Consider the following 17,354-nt stretch of genomic DNA (forward strand, 5'->3'; position numbering starts at 1 on the left):
TCCATATCACGGTACAACAGTGTGGTGACTGAGCGCCTTGCCACCCAATCCGCATCGCATACATCTTTCTACTTCAATTTAATGAACCACCCCCAAGCGGGGCCCACCCTTTGTATGGCATGGACTTGCATACTTTTGTGGGCCCACCTTGATGTATGTGTCTTATCCATGCCGTTCATCCGTTTTACGGGATCATTTAAGGGCATGATCTCAATCAAAACTGAAGCAACCTCAAAGCTCAAGTGGACCACACCATAGGAAGAAAAAAGTGTGAAGTGAACGGCTACCATTGAAAGCTTCCTGGGAGCCACAGAAATTTTGAATCAAGCTGAATCAATGTTTTCCCTTAATCCATATATGTGTGATAGGGGTGCACATGGAACCGGTAAAACCGTGGAACCAGATCGAAACTGACCAAACGGTCTGGTTTGGTCCGGCTCTAGAGTGCACCGGTTCCGGTTTTAAAAATCAAAGAACCGATTATATCAGTTCGGTTTTCGATTTTGGGGCATGTAGAACCGAACTGAACCGTGAACGATCCATAGAACCGAACCGTGGTTCTGAACTGTGAAACCGAATTGTGGAACCGAACTTGGAATCGAACTAGGAATTCTTTGATTGTTTCCATATTTGACTTATGATTTATGGTTTACAATGCACCATTTTATTGTTTTCATAGATGTATTTTTGCATACTTTATATAATATTTAAACTATTCATCAAATTAATTACAATACGAATGAACATGAGCTAGATCGTAAAATAAAACATGTAATTGGACTGGATTATAAAAAGTCCAGGACCATGGAATCGATCCGGAACTGATTGGTTTGAATGGTTCGGTTCCGGTTCGGTTTTAGGGTGCTAACCGTCTGGTTCTGATTCGGAATATCCTAAAATCGTTAAGAAAGATTTGGTTCTAGTTTCACCTTAGAACTGGACCAGACCGACCTGTGTGCACCCCTACCGTGTGCCCTTGTGAACAAGTTCGATTGACAAATAAACATCACTGTGGCCCTAGGAAGGTTTTAATGGTGTAAATCATTATCCCCGCTATTTCCTGTGGTGTGACCCACTTGATATTTTGATATGCTTCAATTTTGATTTCGTACCCTAAAATAATATGGAAAAACGGATGAACGGCGTGGATAAGACACTAACATACACTGTGGGCCCCGCATAGTTTACTCAGTACGGAACTGCTTCATGGGACACCTACGCCATTATCTCTTCTCCTCCGATTCGTGCCTTCCTTTCTCGGTTCCAGAGTCAGGGGCAATTCCGTAAATTAGTACATAACTTACGCTTTCTTCTTTCTTTTCGTTGCCTTTTCGACTCCATTCTCAGACATGAATATCCATTGAGAACTTTTGAATCGAACTCCATCCACCGACTGATCCAATCCTCAATATCAGATTTCCTCTCTTTGAAGAATCTATAAATACATTGATATCAATGGCTACTAGTATTAGAAGGCCTCTTCAATCTCTGTTGAGGAGGATTTGTAGTACTAGTAGAAGGGAAATGAGTGCAATTCCTCAAGGCAGCCAACCATCTTCCTCTTCTGAGGAGCTCATGAAGATGGAATCTGAATACAGTGCCCACAAGCAAGTTCCTTCTTGTTCTATCTTTTTTATTTTTATTTTTTTTTCCCTTTCATTTTGGGCTGTCTGGTTATCTTTATAGGATTTCTTTCACACCCATTTGGATTTTCTTGTTTAATTGCTCGAATTATTTGTTTTAATCCAATTACTTTCTTTCATTTTGGACTGTTTGGATGCTTTTTAGATAATTTCTTTCACACCCATTTGGACTTCCTTGTTTGATTTCATGTTTGATTGCTGGAATTGTTTGTTCTAATCCAGTTTTATTTTACAATTTATTTATTATTATAATTTTATTTTATTTTTTGCATACATGAATATATACATATGCATCTATATAAACAGAAAAATGCTCACATCCAAAAGGTTCGATGAGAATTTACCGTCCAACCAGTCTAAAAGGTCCAACCTTTCATGAATTTGTGAAATCCAACGCATCCAGTGTGTTGGTCCAACCACAAGGATCGTCTAGTGCAAAAATCAGCCCATTTCACTCATTAGGTGGGCCACACTATAGAAAAAAAATGTATAGCCGTTGATATAAAAAAGAAATATTGGTGTGGCCCTCCTAATGGGTTGGGGTGGATTAGGCTGATTTTTACGTAAGGTGACCCTCATGGTGTGGCTAACATTATGGGCAGGTTGGATGTTGCACAAACACGAGATGATGAAAAATATCTATAGACTGGATGAAAAATTAACAGTCCTGATTGGTTGGATCTCTCATATAAACAAACATATACATGTATATAGACAAGTATATACGATACTCAGATATCTACCTTTGTAGATAGATGATATACATATACATACACATATATATCGTTCTCGGCCTTCCGGCTAAGTTCAAGTGTAGTATCTGTTCTTATCGGTCTAATATCTGATACATGGTCCATTGGATCACACGATATTAAATTTATTTCTTGTGGGGTATGGCCCACCAGTCACATATGGGGCCCTCAAGCGTTGCCCGTGCATTGCACTACTACACGGGCCTGGCACGCACCCCTTTAACACAGGCACACACAGGTACATGTACATGCAAAGAGAAATGAAATACATCCACATGAACATGAATGCGCTTTTCTTATTGATGTTTCTATATTAGTTTGCTTCAGTATTTGATTTTGTATTCTTTTCTAGTATTTCTTCTCCAAATGGTTTCTGTTCACTGCATGTGTAGCCTTTCGTCTTGGTAGATTTGGGGATCATCGGGCATACATACATACGTGTATAAAATATGTGTACATGACGAATGCAAATATAAAATATATATGCATGTGAGGAATGCTAATATGTTGTTCTCACCATAGAGGTTCATTCCATCTTTTTCCTAAAGCTACACATGGCAAACATGCGTGGTGATTGGGACCATTGATCTGGTGGGCCACCAAATGGATAATATGTAGCGGAAAAATCGTAGTGATTGGATGAATCTAACAGTCCAGTTGTTGTAATTTTGATGGTTGAAAGTGGGCCATGCCTCCAACTGTTCCTTTTTCTGGCCACTGGTCAGATGGCTACCCTTGTCCAATCCCATATCAATATGGGATATCGCCTATCTGCTTGTTGGTTCACCAGATAACCAATCCTGATAATTACAAATGTTTCTCAGTGTACCATGAGGATGAAGCTGCACAAACCTTCCATTACAAGAGCTGTATATTAGCATTCCTCATGTGCAGATATAGATATATGTATAGATGTAGTTTTCTTATGGATGTTTTACATGGTTTCATTCAATATCTGATTGGTTTTTTTAATGGTTATTTGCTATTTGGCTTAGTTCATTGTTTGGTTTTGTAACCTTTACTCATTGTGGATTTGATTATAACATAAAAAATAACTTTCTTCTGCTATGATTCACAATCTCTTTAAGATCTTCCAAGGCAGTTAACAAAGTCTTTTCACGGATTAATCGATATTACTGGCGGCTGGTTGTTGAGATTTGGTATGCGTTTGGATGAACAGGTGGATTGCATTATGAAGATTCAGTTTAATGGAGAGGAAATACTGAAAATGAATGATTTTGCTAGAATGCACAGTGAGGAAGTAGCCATTAAACTGCAGATACGTAACTTCAAAGTAACGTAATGGCAATTTGGAGGCTCGATCCTCTTTATGAATGCTAAGGAAATTACAATCTGGTTATCTGCACTTTATTAGATACAATTGCAATTCAGGGGATTTTGTATCCATATGCGCCTTTGGAGATTTCAATTCAATGGTCATATGCGATACCCATGAGAAATTTCTTCTGAAGCACCCAACTCAAAGAAGGGTTATCGCATCTCTACACATACTAAACACAAATAGTTCGTTCTCCTTAGGTTGTTATCCTTATTTGCAATTTGGCTATGTGACTGATGATGCTGGGGCAATGTTTTAAATAGCTTGTTCTATATAGTGTAGTTTAGCCTTAATACCATGTAGCTCATGAAAATAGCTTGGTCCTCTGTAACATATGCTATACGCTAATTTACAAATGCCACATGCTACATACCCTGCGCTAAGCTTTATATAACTCACGCTAAAATTATTTTCATTAAAACATTAAAATCAATTAATGTTTTCAATGATTTGTTATATTTTTCTACTTTCAATAAAATCTGGTTAATTTTTCAATGATTTTAGCAAAATAGTATAAGTAACAGTATTAAATCAGTTCCATTGCTCTTTTCTTTATCTTTGTTCTTAATTGTCCTATTTTTCCTATTATTTTAGGTTGCATTTGGTTGCACCAAATATCATGAAATTTCATGATTAAGCAGTCTAATTTGGTTCAACCAAGCACAACCTTAGTTAAAATTGGAGTAGCATGTAGCTTATGCTACACTCAATGTTGCTTACACATTTTATTTATTTATTTTTCTCAAAGGATAATGTAGCTTACACGTCACGCTTTAGAGGGGCGAACACAATGTTACACACTATTCGCTATTGAAAACACTGCTGGGGTTATGGCTTTTTCTGCTAGTCTTGTCATTTTAGGGGTTCTTTCTTTCTTTTCTTTTTTTTGAACAGACACTCACACCCACCCACACACACCACAATGGTACTTGAACCCATGGTCTCTGTGTTGAAACTCTTGTGAGTTTACCACTTAGCCATGAGTAGGGACCCATTGTCATTTTAGGGGTTGTATGACCAGTTTTGGGGAGGAATTATACAATTCTTCACTGAAGGATATTTGCAATGTACTCAGTTTTTCAGCATGTACAACGGGGCCCATCGTTCTGTCATTCAGACATTTGGCCCCTTAGGGTCAGGGCACACCATGATTTGATTGACCATGCCACAAAAATCTCCTAGATAGGATGATGCTAACGTTTCGTTTTGAGAAATACAGCAACAATCCATCTTCAGCTGAAAAAAAGGAACAAGATTGATGTAGACTGCTGAGTCATGGGTTCCACTTGCACGGACTGAGAACTCGAGTATACCGTGGATATCCTCAGGTTGAGGATCCATTGTCCTCTTCTTTTGTATAGATTTATATTGTTGGTAAATAGGATTGATGAGAATCACGAGCCCAAGTCAGAGTAGTCAGCATAAACTGTTTTGGATTTGATTCAGATGAGTTTTATAGCTACTTCTGCGATTGCACAGAGGTGGCCTGTTCGGTCTGGTCATTGTAAGTCAATCCAAAAATGTTGATGCCTATAAGTCTGTAACAGTTAAATCCTGGTGCAGATAAGAATTTTGGAATCATTTTTTACATTTGTCAGATGTAATTCTCTCTATGCCTTCTCCCTAAAGCCATCCTCATAAATTTCTCTGTATTTCTGGATAGTCGTATGTATTTAGGTAACTATGTAGTTTCCATTTCCCTTAAAGCATGCTTTTCTCTGAATTAAAGAATCTGTACATTATATGGTAGGAATGATAATTTGATGCTTACAAACATGAAATCCTTTAGAGAAGTGTTATCAATATACACTATGCAGTCACCATCTCTACTATATAACACCAGTAGTTCTGCACAATTTTGCCCTTGTAATTAGTCTTCACATTATCGGTTAAGGGATGGTAAATGAACGGTTGAGATTTTAAGCACAAGGGACTTCATAGGTTGCACCTGATTCCTTTCACTTCTTTTAATGCATGTAGCCAGTTCCGACCTCTCCTCTTGTCTGTGTGCAGACCACACAAAATGTTTAATTAGGGCCTGTTTGGCCAAGTGGATTGGAAGGGATTGAATGGTATTAGGGTGGATGGCATGGATTTCTAGGTAATGATGGTGTTGTCAGTGGATTGTCTTAAGATCCATGGGATTGCTATTCCTGGGATTGCTATATTGAGTCTGTTTGTCACGCCCGGCCAATCCCGGGATTAAACCTTCCCATCCCTTCCAATCCCTCGAACCAAACACGTCCCAGGCAAATTTGAATGGATTAGGGTGGATTGGATGGGATTTAAAGGTAATGATGGTGTTGTCAGTGGATTGTCTTAAGATCCATTGGATTGGGATCAGATCACCCAGTCTGTTTGGCACGCTCGGCCAATCCCGGGATTTAACTTCCAATCCCTTCCGATGCCATTCAATCCCTTCCAATCCGCCCGGCCAAACGAGCCCTTAAGGAGTGTGCGGAAAAGGCTCTTTGGAGCCCACCCTGACGAGTGTGTGACATCCACTCCGTACAACTCTTGCGTCGGCTCATGTTAAGACATCAGCCCAAAAATTAAGCAGATTAGGGACTTTAGTAGCCCACAACAACGGAAACAATGAGGATGATCCCTTCTCTCTTTCTCCGTGTTGCACGCACTTGCGTCTAGTGCCTACCTTGCCCTCTCTCTCTCTCTCTTTCCATTTTCTCCTCCCTCCAAATCTCTCCTTTTTCTCTCTCTCTATCCCCTCTTAGCTCCACGTGCCATACCCCTAGGTTGAATATATGAAAGTTGTCTGTTCTTTGGTCTGTTATATTTAGTTAGGTGAAGTTAAATGCATTGCTTTAGTTCATCGTATATCGTCAAAGTCTTTGGTGTTTATGTATTAATAATTTGTTCCAATTACTTGATACTCTTTCTAGCTTGACTAGTGTGGTAGATTTATTTATTTATTTTGCTTACATAACCGAGCTGTGTCTGACTTGTGGCACGGCAAAAATAATTCATGATTTTTGGGATTTCTACTTTTAATAGAACTTGAATAAATCATGAAATGATATTAGTAGGGTGGATAGGAAATATCTCTTTCTTTCTGTTACGTCATAATCGAGCCTCATTTTGTGATTTTTGGAAATTATACCTAGACTAGAAATTCCAAAATCACAAATAATTTTTGCCGCTCAGGAAATGACCATGAACCAAAAACACCCTTTGTTTTTCTTTTTTCATTCTGGATGTTGTTGCAAAAGTTGAGATTGACAATCTTCATTGGGTTTATTTCCATGTTTTAATGCTCTCAAACAAGTCTAGGAGATCCTCAAAAAACTTGTTACCCTCCATGGGATTTTGAATGCTTTATTATCCATTGAAGGAATCAACCCTCGTAATCCAAGTATCCAACCAGCTGCACTGTAACCTATGTCCTCCAAGTGTCTTATACACATCTTCAACAAAGTCATGGAAAAGCCTCTAAAATCCAGCCAACCGTCATAATATAGGAGAAATGCTAATAATTCATGCTTCATAGAAGTTAGTGAAGTGTAGATTCCACTGTACATGTGGAAAACATGCACGGAGAACAGTACAGTTGATATGGTGGACCATTAGCTGAATGGGTAATAGCCTGAAAGTCATGGTCAATGGAAGATCCTAATTACCCAGTGGTTCTGAGTTTTGCCCATTGGATTTGGATGGGTGCTCATCTTTTGCACAGTTTTTTCTTAGTATGACTGTGTCCCTTCACATCTCATTTATCTGATCGGTTGTCCAACTGCCTCGATTTTGGGATGACCAAATGATGGATGGACCCACCAGATCGACAGTCTTGATTACTATGCACATGCGCCACGTATTTAGTGGAGATGTCTTTGTTGATTTTCCATGAGACAGCATGAAGCGTGCATATGATAATACCCTTGTGTTTTAATATATAAGGTTTGATCATATGGTTCTCTTGCCTTGCATACACCACTATTACATTTGTGATATACCATTATTGCTCTGGCCTTGATATGGAATTTGAAAACCTCAGTCTGGACAGCCTATTGAGTCAGCTTCTATGGTTAAATGCAGTTACCACCCGATTCCGATGGTATTTTCTCATGCCAAGGGTACATGTGTATGGGATCCGGAAGGTCACAAATACTTAGATTTTCTTTCTGCTTACTCGGCAGTCAATCAGGTTGGCACTATCCATTTAAGATGCTGGATTTTCTTATCTGAAATAGAAATGTGGTGGCTATTCACTATAGTATTTTGAATCCTATTCTCCCAAGCAAGTTGGTGCTGCTTGTGTGTGCAACATCTAGCTGTTTCTCAGTTGGGCCCAAATGCATGTGTTATGGCTGAAAAGTCAGGTCAGTCCTGTCATCAAGCAGGCTATATTTTTATGAAAAATGAATGGTTAAAACAGATTTGACTTCACCTGATTACCTGATGAGCGATATTTCAGGCCACAGAGTATAAATGGTGGGGCACACCTGATGGACAGCCTGGATCTTCCACACGGGAGAGTAACCATAGTGGGACTCTTTGAAGTGTCATTTTGGCACATTTTTTCATTTTGTGTTGGACATCTGTTTTAACTGCACTCCCTTGCTGCAGGGACATTGCCATCCAAAAATAATGAAAGCCTTAGCTGAACAAGCAGAAAGACTCACTCTCAGCTCGAGGGCTTTCTATAATGATAAATTCCCAATCTTTGCAGAGCGTCTGACTTGCATGTTTGGCTATGAAACGATGCTACCAATGAATACTGGTGCTGAAGGTGTTGAAACTGCTCTGAAACTGGCAAGGAAATGGGGTTATGAAAAGAAAAAAATTCCTAAGGATGAGGTAAGAAGTGGTCATAAAAGCTGCATCTCAAAAAAATAAAATAAAAATGCTAACTATATATAATTGTCTATAAAGCAGAGAAATCGAAAAAAACATGTTCCTGGTTCCTTTCTCTATTTTATCTGGTTATGGGCTAGTTCGCATGGAGATTCTTGAAAAACAGGTTCACATATCTTGCAGGCCCACACCATTAGCTCTATCAATTCTTGTTATTTTGCAGGACTACTCCCCCCAAAATGCTAAAGATTGGATTCTGAAAAATACTTTGAAAATCAATTATTATCATTTTGTGGGAACGAACCCCCCAAATTGACAGGGATTTACAAAGCTTGTGCTGAGCTGGCAATTGGACCCCACAAGATTTTACCATCCCCATTTTTCAGTAGTCGCCATCCAAACGGGCCCTGAGTAAATTTTTGGAGTTAGAGGAGAGTAATAGTTGTTTTTTTTTTTTTCCTTTTAAGATGATGAGATTAGGTTGTAGTTCAAGCCATTCATAACTTTTAACTGATTTTGCTTTGTTCCTTGGACAAAGATTCAACACTTTGGCTTTTAAGTCCTAACATCTAAAATATTCTATATAAAGGCTTTAAAACTCAAGACATTGTACTCCACGAGGGCCTAAAAACTTGGTTGAGTCCTCAACCAAGTTGTGCGAGTACTTTTTTCATTATTCTGATTTTACTTATTTATATCTTTATTTTTGACTATTTGGTTGAGTTTTCTAGATTCTAATGACAATCAACTTATTTCCTTGATCCATTAAAATCAATCTCATGAGTTATTTGGTTGTTAAGAGGAATAATCATGTTGTGACGCATCACGATGTGAACGTTGAGAATACAATCTCAAATGTTATATATTGTCTTATGGAATTGCCTCTGTTGTTTTCTCCCACATTGATTAGTTGTGGTAATGTGAGTCCTAATAGCTTTCTATAAAAGGTGTCAAGTCCTCTAGTTCAAGTGGAGTGTGAAAGTAGCACATTGTGCACTTGGGAGCTCTAATTTACTAAGATTGCCCTAGCTCTTATCTTAATATAAATCTTGTGTTTTCTCTTTATTTAGTTTGATTAACAGTGAATAGTGTTGAGATGGTTGCCTGTTCAGTACTAGTGTAGTCGATGGCTAGGGATCTATAATGGCGATCTAATTGGCCCAACAGTGGGTGGAGGATCCCTAGAAGTGTAATCCTCGACCTTTTCTATTGACCATTGTTTGTACTTTGTAGTGACTTTTTTTCCCCTTTGGCTGTATATTCATTGGTCGCTGATGGTTAGGATCTTCCAATTTCGAGATTTTTGGGGCATCTCCCATCCGAGGTGGAGCCTATCATATCATGGAACTGTGGGTCCCACAGCCATACACAATCGGCTCATCAGGAAATCCTTCGTCCTTCACATCCTACCAATCAGACCCAATAAACCCTCGAGTTATAGGTCTTAAAAAATTAAATTTCTAAGAGCTATTTAATGCATTTTTAAAATATATTCCTGACTGGTAGGCTTTCTTTGTGTCCATATCTTTTTGCTCACTTTAGGTATATGTCAATTTTGGGCTCCTATAGGCTCTTTCAGTATCTTATATTGCCCTTGAGGAACTCGTGGTTGTTTTCGGAATATCTTCCATTGGCTGAAAATGTACTATTTTCACTGCCATGCTAATGATTTGGATCACCAAAACATGGTTTCCATGTACAGTCTATTGGACAAAACAAATACCTAACTGAACATTGTATTTTTACTTGGACAAACAGGCCTTACCATCTCTTGCCCATACTAAGAAGCTAAAGAGTGTACCTTGAATATCTGCTAAAGAAATGCTTGTGAAAATTGATTTTTTTTCCCATTTTGAAAAGAACTTATTTGAAGGGAGATACTTTTTAAATTGAGGAATGTCACCAAAACATCTCTAAGAACATGTGGACTTTTCCACAGTGATCAGGAATGTTGATTTGGTGGGCCACCATGTGCATGGTCATGGCCCAAAAAACAATAGTAATCCTCAGTGGGCTGAAAAAGGCTTTGGAAAAAACAAAAAATGGAAAAAAAGAGAGCAGAAGTCCTAATTCAATGGGCAAAATGTCAACAACTGCACGGGCAAAGTTATCCAATAACTATGATTTTGGCCTATAGCCCATCCAAGTAGTGTCCCACCAGTTTGACAGTCGTGGCTATCACATGGACAGTAGGGAGTACTGTGTAGGATATCTATGAAGCACATTGTACATTTGTAATAGCATCTCTTCTCTTCTAGCGTTCACATGTTGCTATCTCGAAAGGGCATGTTTTATTAGCTTGGTTAAGGAGCCGTTCTCTTGCAGGCTATCATAGTTTCTTGTTGTGGATGTTTTCATGGACGTACCTTGGGTGCCATTTCAATGAGCTGTGACAATGATGCTACGCGTGGTTTTGGGCCCTTATTACCAGGCCATCTAAAGGTTGATTTTGGTGACGCTGACGCACTTGAAAAAATCTTCAAAGGTTTGTTAGAATATAAAGGATGATATATATTCAACCATGGTTGATGTTATATACTGTATTTGTATTAGTATGCAATGATAAAATGCTGTTCTTCCAGATCTTCTGATGCATAATTGGTTGAATCTCTTTGGAATTTCAGAACATGGAGATCGGATAGCTGGGTTTCTGTTTGAACCAATTCAAGGAGAGGCAGGAGTGAGTATGCTTAGTACCTTGTCTAATTTGTTTGAATCAAACCTTGCCGAGTTGTTTGGGACTCCACCAGGTTTATTGTAATGAACCAAACTCTAATTCCTTTTGTAAAATTGGAAAATTTTCATTGGATTATCAAGTAGAATTGTTTTCAGAATCAAGGTTTTGAATGTTAACTTGAATCTATTTAATGAGGACACTTTGATTGGTGAAAAACTGACCTTGTTAGACATGCGCTGGTCAGAACTTGTTTTGACACACATCAACATAGATGTTGGTAAATAGCCTCAATTTTTATTCTTTGATTGTGATCTAATATAATTTATGTACTGTTTATATTGTAATAATGTATCTATATTCATCCAGTCAATCTTTTTCCACATTGTATGCTTTAATAAAGTAACATTTGTATAGTATGGTAAATGCATCTGGTAACTGTACATGCGTATTATATTGTCAGGCTTTCTATTGTCGTTGCATCTAAAACTGTGTACTTATTCAACACCGAAAATGTGTCAATGTCTGACCACTTCAACACCAATTCTTGTATTAAGTTTGAACTCTGCAACTAGGTCATCTTGGATTGCAACTCTGTTCAACTGGGTTCCTAACTTACTGGTCAAAGGCTAGAAGCATCATATGTATGGAACTAAGACCTTTAATCGATGTTGTAAATTGTATAGAAGGGGTTGGAACTAAGACCTTTAATCATTTCTATAGAAGGGGTTGGATCATATTGAGTTGTAAATTGTAAATTTTTTTTTTTCCTGATTTTGTAAAAATGAAAAAACTCTTAAGAACATAAATAAATAAGAAAAAGAAAAAAAAAAAAAGAAGAAAAACTCATCAATCATCCATTTCCCATCAATATGGACCAATAAAAATAATACATATCATGATAGTGTTAAAGGATCGCTGTCTTTCCTTTATTGTTTTGTCTTTCAAGAAATTTACTTGAAAAAACATACAAGAATCCTTTAACAATTTATATTCTTTTTACCTTTCTTAAGTGTAGAATCACATTGGAACAAGCAACATTCGATTTTGTTTTCTAAGAACAAAGATATTTTGATATCTTTGTTTTGGGTTTTTTAATATCAAAATTCCTATATCCTCTCTCTCTCTCTCTCCAAAAACACTTTAAAAAAGAAGAAGAAGATTTTTAATAGGTACGGGTGTTTTACATGTTTTAAATCGTAGGATTTTGGTAATTATGCCTATAATACATTGGAAACATTGTTTCTATAAAAGTGGCTTTGGCGCTTTTGTCATATACTTGATAGATTCAGTGTTTGGTATGTCCAAGGTATATTTTCATAACTTGGGTATGCTATATTTTATATGCTCTTTTGGTATTTGTTTCTTTCCAGGTAATACTTCCACCCGATGGCTACTTGATAGCCGTTAGAGACCTCTGCTCGAAATACAACATTCTGATGATCGCAGATGAAATACAAACTGGAATAGCACGCACAGGGAGAATGCTAGCTTGTGACTGGGAAAACATCCGGCCTGATGTTGTGGTAAAGCCTTTTCCTCTACCTCAATTGGGGGTTGGCAATCAGCCATGTTGGATTGGTCCAGGCCAAGGCCGGTTCCACCCAATCATGGGATGAGAAATGGAAGAGGGAGGGATGTTGGGGCCGTTGGGTGTTTTATGACTGTTCCAAAAAACTAAAATAGAGGGAGGGAAGTTCAGGTTGTTAGGTAATTTAGGTTTTATATGAGTGTCTAAAAGACTAAAAATACTCTCACAAGCTTATGCAAGGGTGGGTTAGGTCACTAGGTTTTGCATGATTGTGGTAAAGACTGAAATATTTATGCAAGCTTATCCTAGCACCACTATGCATGATGGGCTAGATGATTTGTGAACATACTAGGGGCCTGATGGGCCTAGGGCAGTTCCATGCCCATCCCACTTTCCATTTGGGCCTCAAAAGCTAAGCTTCGGCTTGTCCCTTGACCCATGGGCCTACTGAGCAGGGCATTACTCAACCCTGGCCAAGATGGGCCCATTAAGGGCATGTTTGGTGCAGAGTATTAGAATGTATTAAGATGGATTGGATTGCAAATCCCACGGTTCCAATCCTATCCCTCGTTTGGGACTTCATTCGTCGGTGATGGTTCAAGGCATTAGAAACCACACTGGTTACAACGTCAAATTGAGAGGGTTTTCCCAATCCTACTTCAGTTTTCTAGATCTACTTTTGTATCCAGAGAAGCTCTCGACGGATTCAAGAGAGACAAAATCGGGAGTGGAATGCCTGTGACTTGTGCTCGTGGTTGTGTGGAGCCCACAACAATGTTCGTGACAAATCCACTTCATCCATCTGTTTTAAAAGACCATAATAGGATAGGAACATAAAAATCAAGCAAATCCAAAACTCAGGTGGGCCATGCAACACGAAAAAATGAGAGCGGAAGCGTCCACCGTTGAAACTTTCCTAGAGTTGACCATAATGTATATATGCCATCCAAACTGTTCATGGGGTTATTACCACTTAGATAAAACTATAGGCACAAGTATCATCCTGATACAAAATTTTCTTCACCCTCAGACATTCAATCCCCACATTCGATCTCCATTGTCGTCCTATTTTTTGCAATTCCAGCAAATGGGTATTTTGACGTCGGCAAGTTCTGTGGGTCCCACCATGATGTATGGTCTATATCCACACCATCCATCCATTTTTTGAGATCAATTTAGGGTATGGGCCAAAAAATCAGGCAGATCCAATGCTCAGGTGGACCACACCACAAAAAGCATTGGGGATTGAATGCCTACCATTAAAAACTTCTTGGGGGCCACACAAGTTTTAGATCAAGTTGATATTTGTATTTTCTCTTCATCCAAGTCTGTGTGACCTTATGAACAGGTTGGATGACAAATAGACATTACAGTGGGCCTTAGGAAGGTTTCAACAGTGGGTGTCACTATACCCATTGCTTTCTATGGTGTGGTCCATGTAAGCTCAGGATCTGTTTCATTTTTTGGCCCATGCCATAAAATGATCTCGCCAAACGGATGGATAGTGCGGATATAACACATACATCATGGTGGGGTCCGCATAACTTGGTGATGTCGACATGCTTCAGAGGGCGGTGGTGCTTTGCAACATTTCCAAACATACTACAGAGGAGGATGAGTTTTCGCTGCTTCCACAATTCAATCCAAACGCATCTCAAAGTAAAACTAGGGATGTACATTATCACCACCTTCCTTTCAAACATGGGATAGGATGACCTCCAAGCTATGGGAGTCAACGACAAACTTGCCACCATATAATCATTACACTAAAATCAATTCCATCCCACCCAATCCGACTCAATCCCATGCACCAAACCTGGCCTAAGTTGGGTGGGTACCGGTCCACCACCACCATATGTGAGAAGGGGATGATTCTATATGTTTTCTAGCCATCTCACTATGCGTCAACATAGACATGGGTCATCAACATTGGCAAGCGTCCATGTCTTAGGAGGAATTCTAATACCAAATGCAGCCCCACACCTCTATTCTGACACATGGCATACTAGCATGACATTCAGGCAGCTCGTGGGCCATAGGTCAATAATCACTGCAACCAGGCCATCCTAACCATTTGTATTGAAGGATGATTTAGGGAAAAGGGGAGGTTACAAAAAAGTTGACCAACTGTTCACAATCAATGAGCAGATTTCCTCCATTTGTGCAATTAGAATTGCCCAACTGGTGTGGTTTTTAGGCCATGGCCCATCCATGTTGGCCCTTTGGATGAGTGGCTCGAGTGGCATACAAGTGGGCCATGTGTTCCCAATCCCGTTTAGGTATGTGTGATATTAGCATTTATCATGTCTTCATATATAGATGCTTGCAATTATTTTAGCTTCTGACTTTGTTTTCTAATAATTTTGTTTTATGTTTTTAAAAACCAGATACTAGGAAAGGCATTAGGGGCTGGTGTCATACCCATAAGTGCAGTGCTCGCTGACAAGGACATCATGCTATGCATTCGACCAGGAGAGCATGGAAGGTTCAAAATTTGCCAATGTCGTCTAATTTTCATGAACCACATCTCGTCTACGCATAAAAAATTGCTACACCAGGCACATGGTAGCCAAATGTTGAGATGGTTATAAGGAAATATAAAACATCAATTTATCTCTTCTTTTTGTTAGAATTGTTTGTAAGCTTCGACATTATTGTTAGTTATCAAGCATCTTGTATCCCATAAGATCGTGAACATGTGCAAAATCCCAACAATTCTTCTCTTGTTGCCTACCCTGGATGGTTCACACCCACAAAAATCACATATTTCCAATGATTCTAGCCACCGATTGGAGGACCTAATGATGCTTTCAAATGGATTATTAGAAAAGAGACCAACCAATGTTAACTTTCACTGCCAGAGTTCTCCAAACAGCGGCTGCAATTCATCCAAGTGGGGCGTTTGTTTTGCATATGGCCCATCCGCAATAGGGCCATATATATGAGAACTTTAAATCTCATTTGTGTTTGCCACGTCAATGGGCCATATATAACTAACTTGTTTTTTGTTTCTTTTTTATTATTCTCAACATGGTAGCAGAGTGCCTTCTCATTTGAAGGCAATCTGATACCATGTCAGAATATTAGTTATATTCCTCATTTACTTGATAAGTAACTTAATTACAAGTATCTAACACTGAATCCTTTCCTATTATCATTTATTTGATTCCTTTTATCTGAAAATATGTTTATTGTGAACTGATATTTTATGATCGTACATCTTTCGGTGTTCTCTTATTATTGTTGGTTGTATCTACCATGGGTCCAACTTGGGTTAGGTTCAACCCAAACGCCATTGTTCTAACCCAATCTTCAAGTCAGGTTTGGTTGAGTTGGGTTGAAGTTGGGTTGGGTTCAGCCTGACCCCAGGTCAGGTTGGCCTTGCATTAAGACCTCGGGCAACCTGACACAACCTGAATATGACCCTATAAGTTTCGAATATGCTACATGCATAATTGCGTTTTTTTTTTTTTTAATATAAAAATTTGTGTTGTCTACTACTGTGATCTTTGCAATCGATTAGATTTCCATCAATAGATAAGTTATGCTAATACTTTCATTATACATTTTGGGATATAATCCATCTAGGATGGGTCCTGCCATTTGGATAGTTTAGGTTTAGGTACATGCAGTTTTTAGAGGATCGGTATCGTTGCATGTATCGATGACCGGGGATACAGAAACATATGTTGTATCACTCGTACCTGGAAAAAATCACAACTTGAGGGAAACATTGAGGAAACGTTGAGAAAAAGATAAATTTTTTTAGTAAAACCCCAAGAGACGTTAAAAACACGGGTATAAAATTTGTAGGCAATCAATAGATGGTCAACACTCATTAATATATAAAATTTCCACATCATTTAACCGTAAAAAACACATATATTCCATTCTAAAAATGGAAAAAATTAGGATTTCCCAATTTCCTCAAATTTTCACTTAGATGTTAATTTTTTTGGCACAAATTTATGTCAATGCATGGGAGTTGTGCATATAAATAGATTTTCATTGCAATCCATGTTAACATTTGAAAAAAGAAGAAGAAGAGAAGAAGTTTCTATGGATTTTTCATCACCTTTGTGTTCCGGCCTATCTTCATTTCGAGTTGAGATTTCTCCCCAAATCCCAACTTTGATTCAATAAAAACCATGAGTGATTGAAATCATGTAAGGAACAAAATTCCAAAATTTTTTGGAGATCTTTTGGGTTTTTGAAATTTTTTCCAATTTCTGTCAAATTTTGCCGATTTACGGATGTTACCCTGGTATAAAATGCTGCTGATATTGACAATATCACCAAATATCACCAATATTTTTGAAAATATTGGTGGTATTTGGAGATTTTTAAAATGTCAGCAATGTCGGTATCACTGGGTTGGAGATATGTATAATATTGGCAAATATTAATATTGCCAATATTTGGAACACTGGGTACATGGCACATGTGCACAGCTGGTCTCATATGTATCCTAACTATAGCATACTCGTGTCCTATGTCATAGCATGTATTGGACCTTCCTTTTTTTTTTTTTTTTTTTCCGAATCTCCTCGCACAATACTGATCACCTATTGCGTGTTGCATATGCTAACGTGCAACCACGTTCATC

General features: G+C 38.4%; 1 protein-coding gene and 1 non-coding gene across 3 annotated transcripts in view; both read left to right on the forward strand.

Annotated features, from left to right (window-relative positions):
- The first annotated feature begins 1,231 nt into the window (after positions 1–1,231).
- Positions 1,232–17,354, forward strand: part of LOC131243069 (ornithine aminotransferase, mitochondrial) — a 33,216-nt gene continuing 17,093 nt past the window's right edge. The window contains exons 1-7 of one of the 2 annotated variants that reach the window (XM_058242150.1): positions 1,232–1,607; positions 7,785–7,893; positions 8,316–8,546; positions 10,869–11,028; positions 11,168–11,223; positions 12,591–12,743; positions 15,136–15,233. In XM_058242150.1, coding sequence (XP_058098133.1) covers positions 1,456–1,607; positions 7,785–7,893; positions 8,316–8,546; positions 10,869–11,028; positions 11,168–11,223; positions 12,591–12,743; positions 15,136–15,233 — 959 coding nt within the window. In that variant the 5' untranslated portion in view covers positions 1,232–1,455. The remainder of the gene's footprint in view (positions 1,608–7,784; positions 7,894–8,315; positions 8,547–10,868; positions 11,029–11,167; positions 11,224–12,590; positions 12,744–15,135; positions 15,234–17,354) is intronic. The other variant, XM_058242155.1, reaches the window with a different exon arrangement.
- LOC131221747 (U2 spliceosomal RNA) lies at positions 2,426–2,615 on the forward strand. Its single transcript, XR_009159564.1, has one exon. It is a non-coding gene; the product is annotated as a U2 spliceosomal RNA (small nuclear RNA).

This window comes from Magnolia sinica, chromosome 1, assembly GCF_029962835.1.
Source record: "Magnolia sinica isolate HGM2019 chromosome 1, MsV1, whole genome shotgun sequence".
Lineage (NCBI taxonomy): Eukaryota > Viridiplantae > Streptophyta > Magnoliopsida > Magnoliales > Magnoliaceae > Magnolia > Magnolia sinica.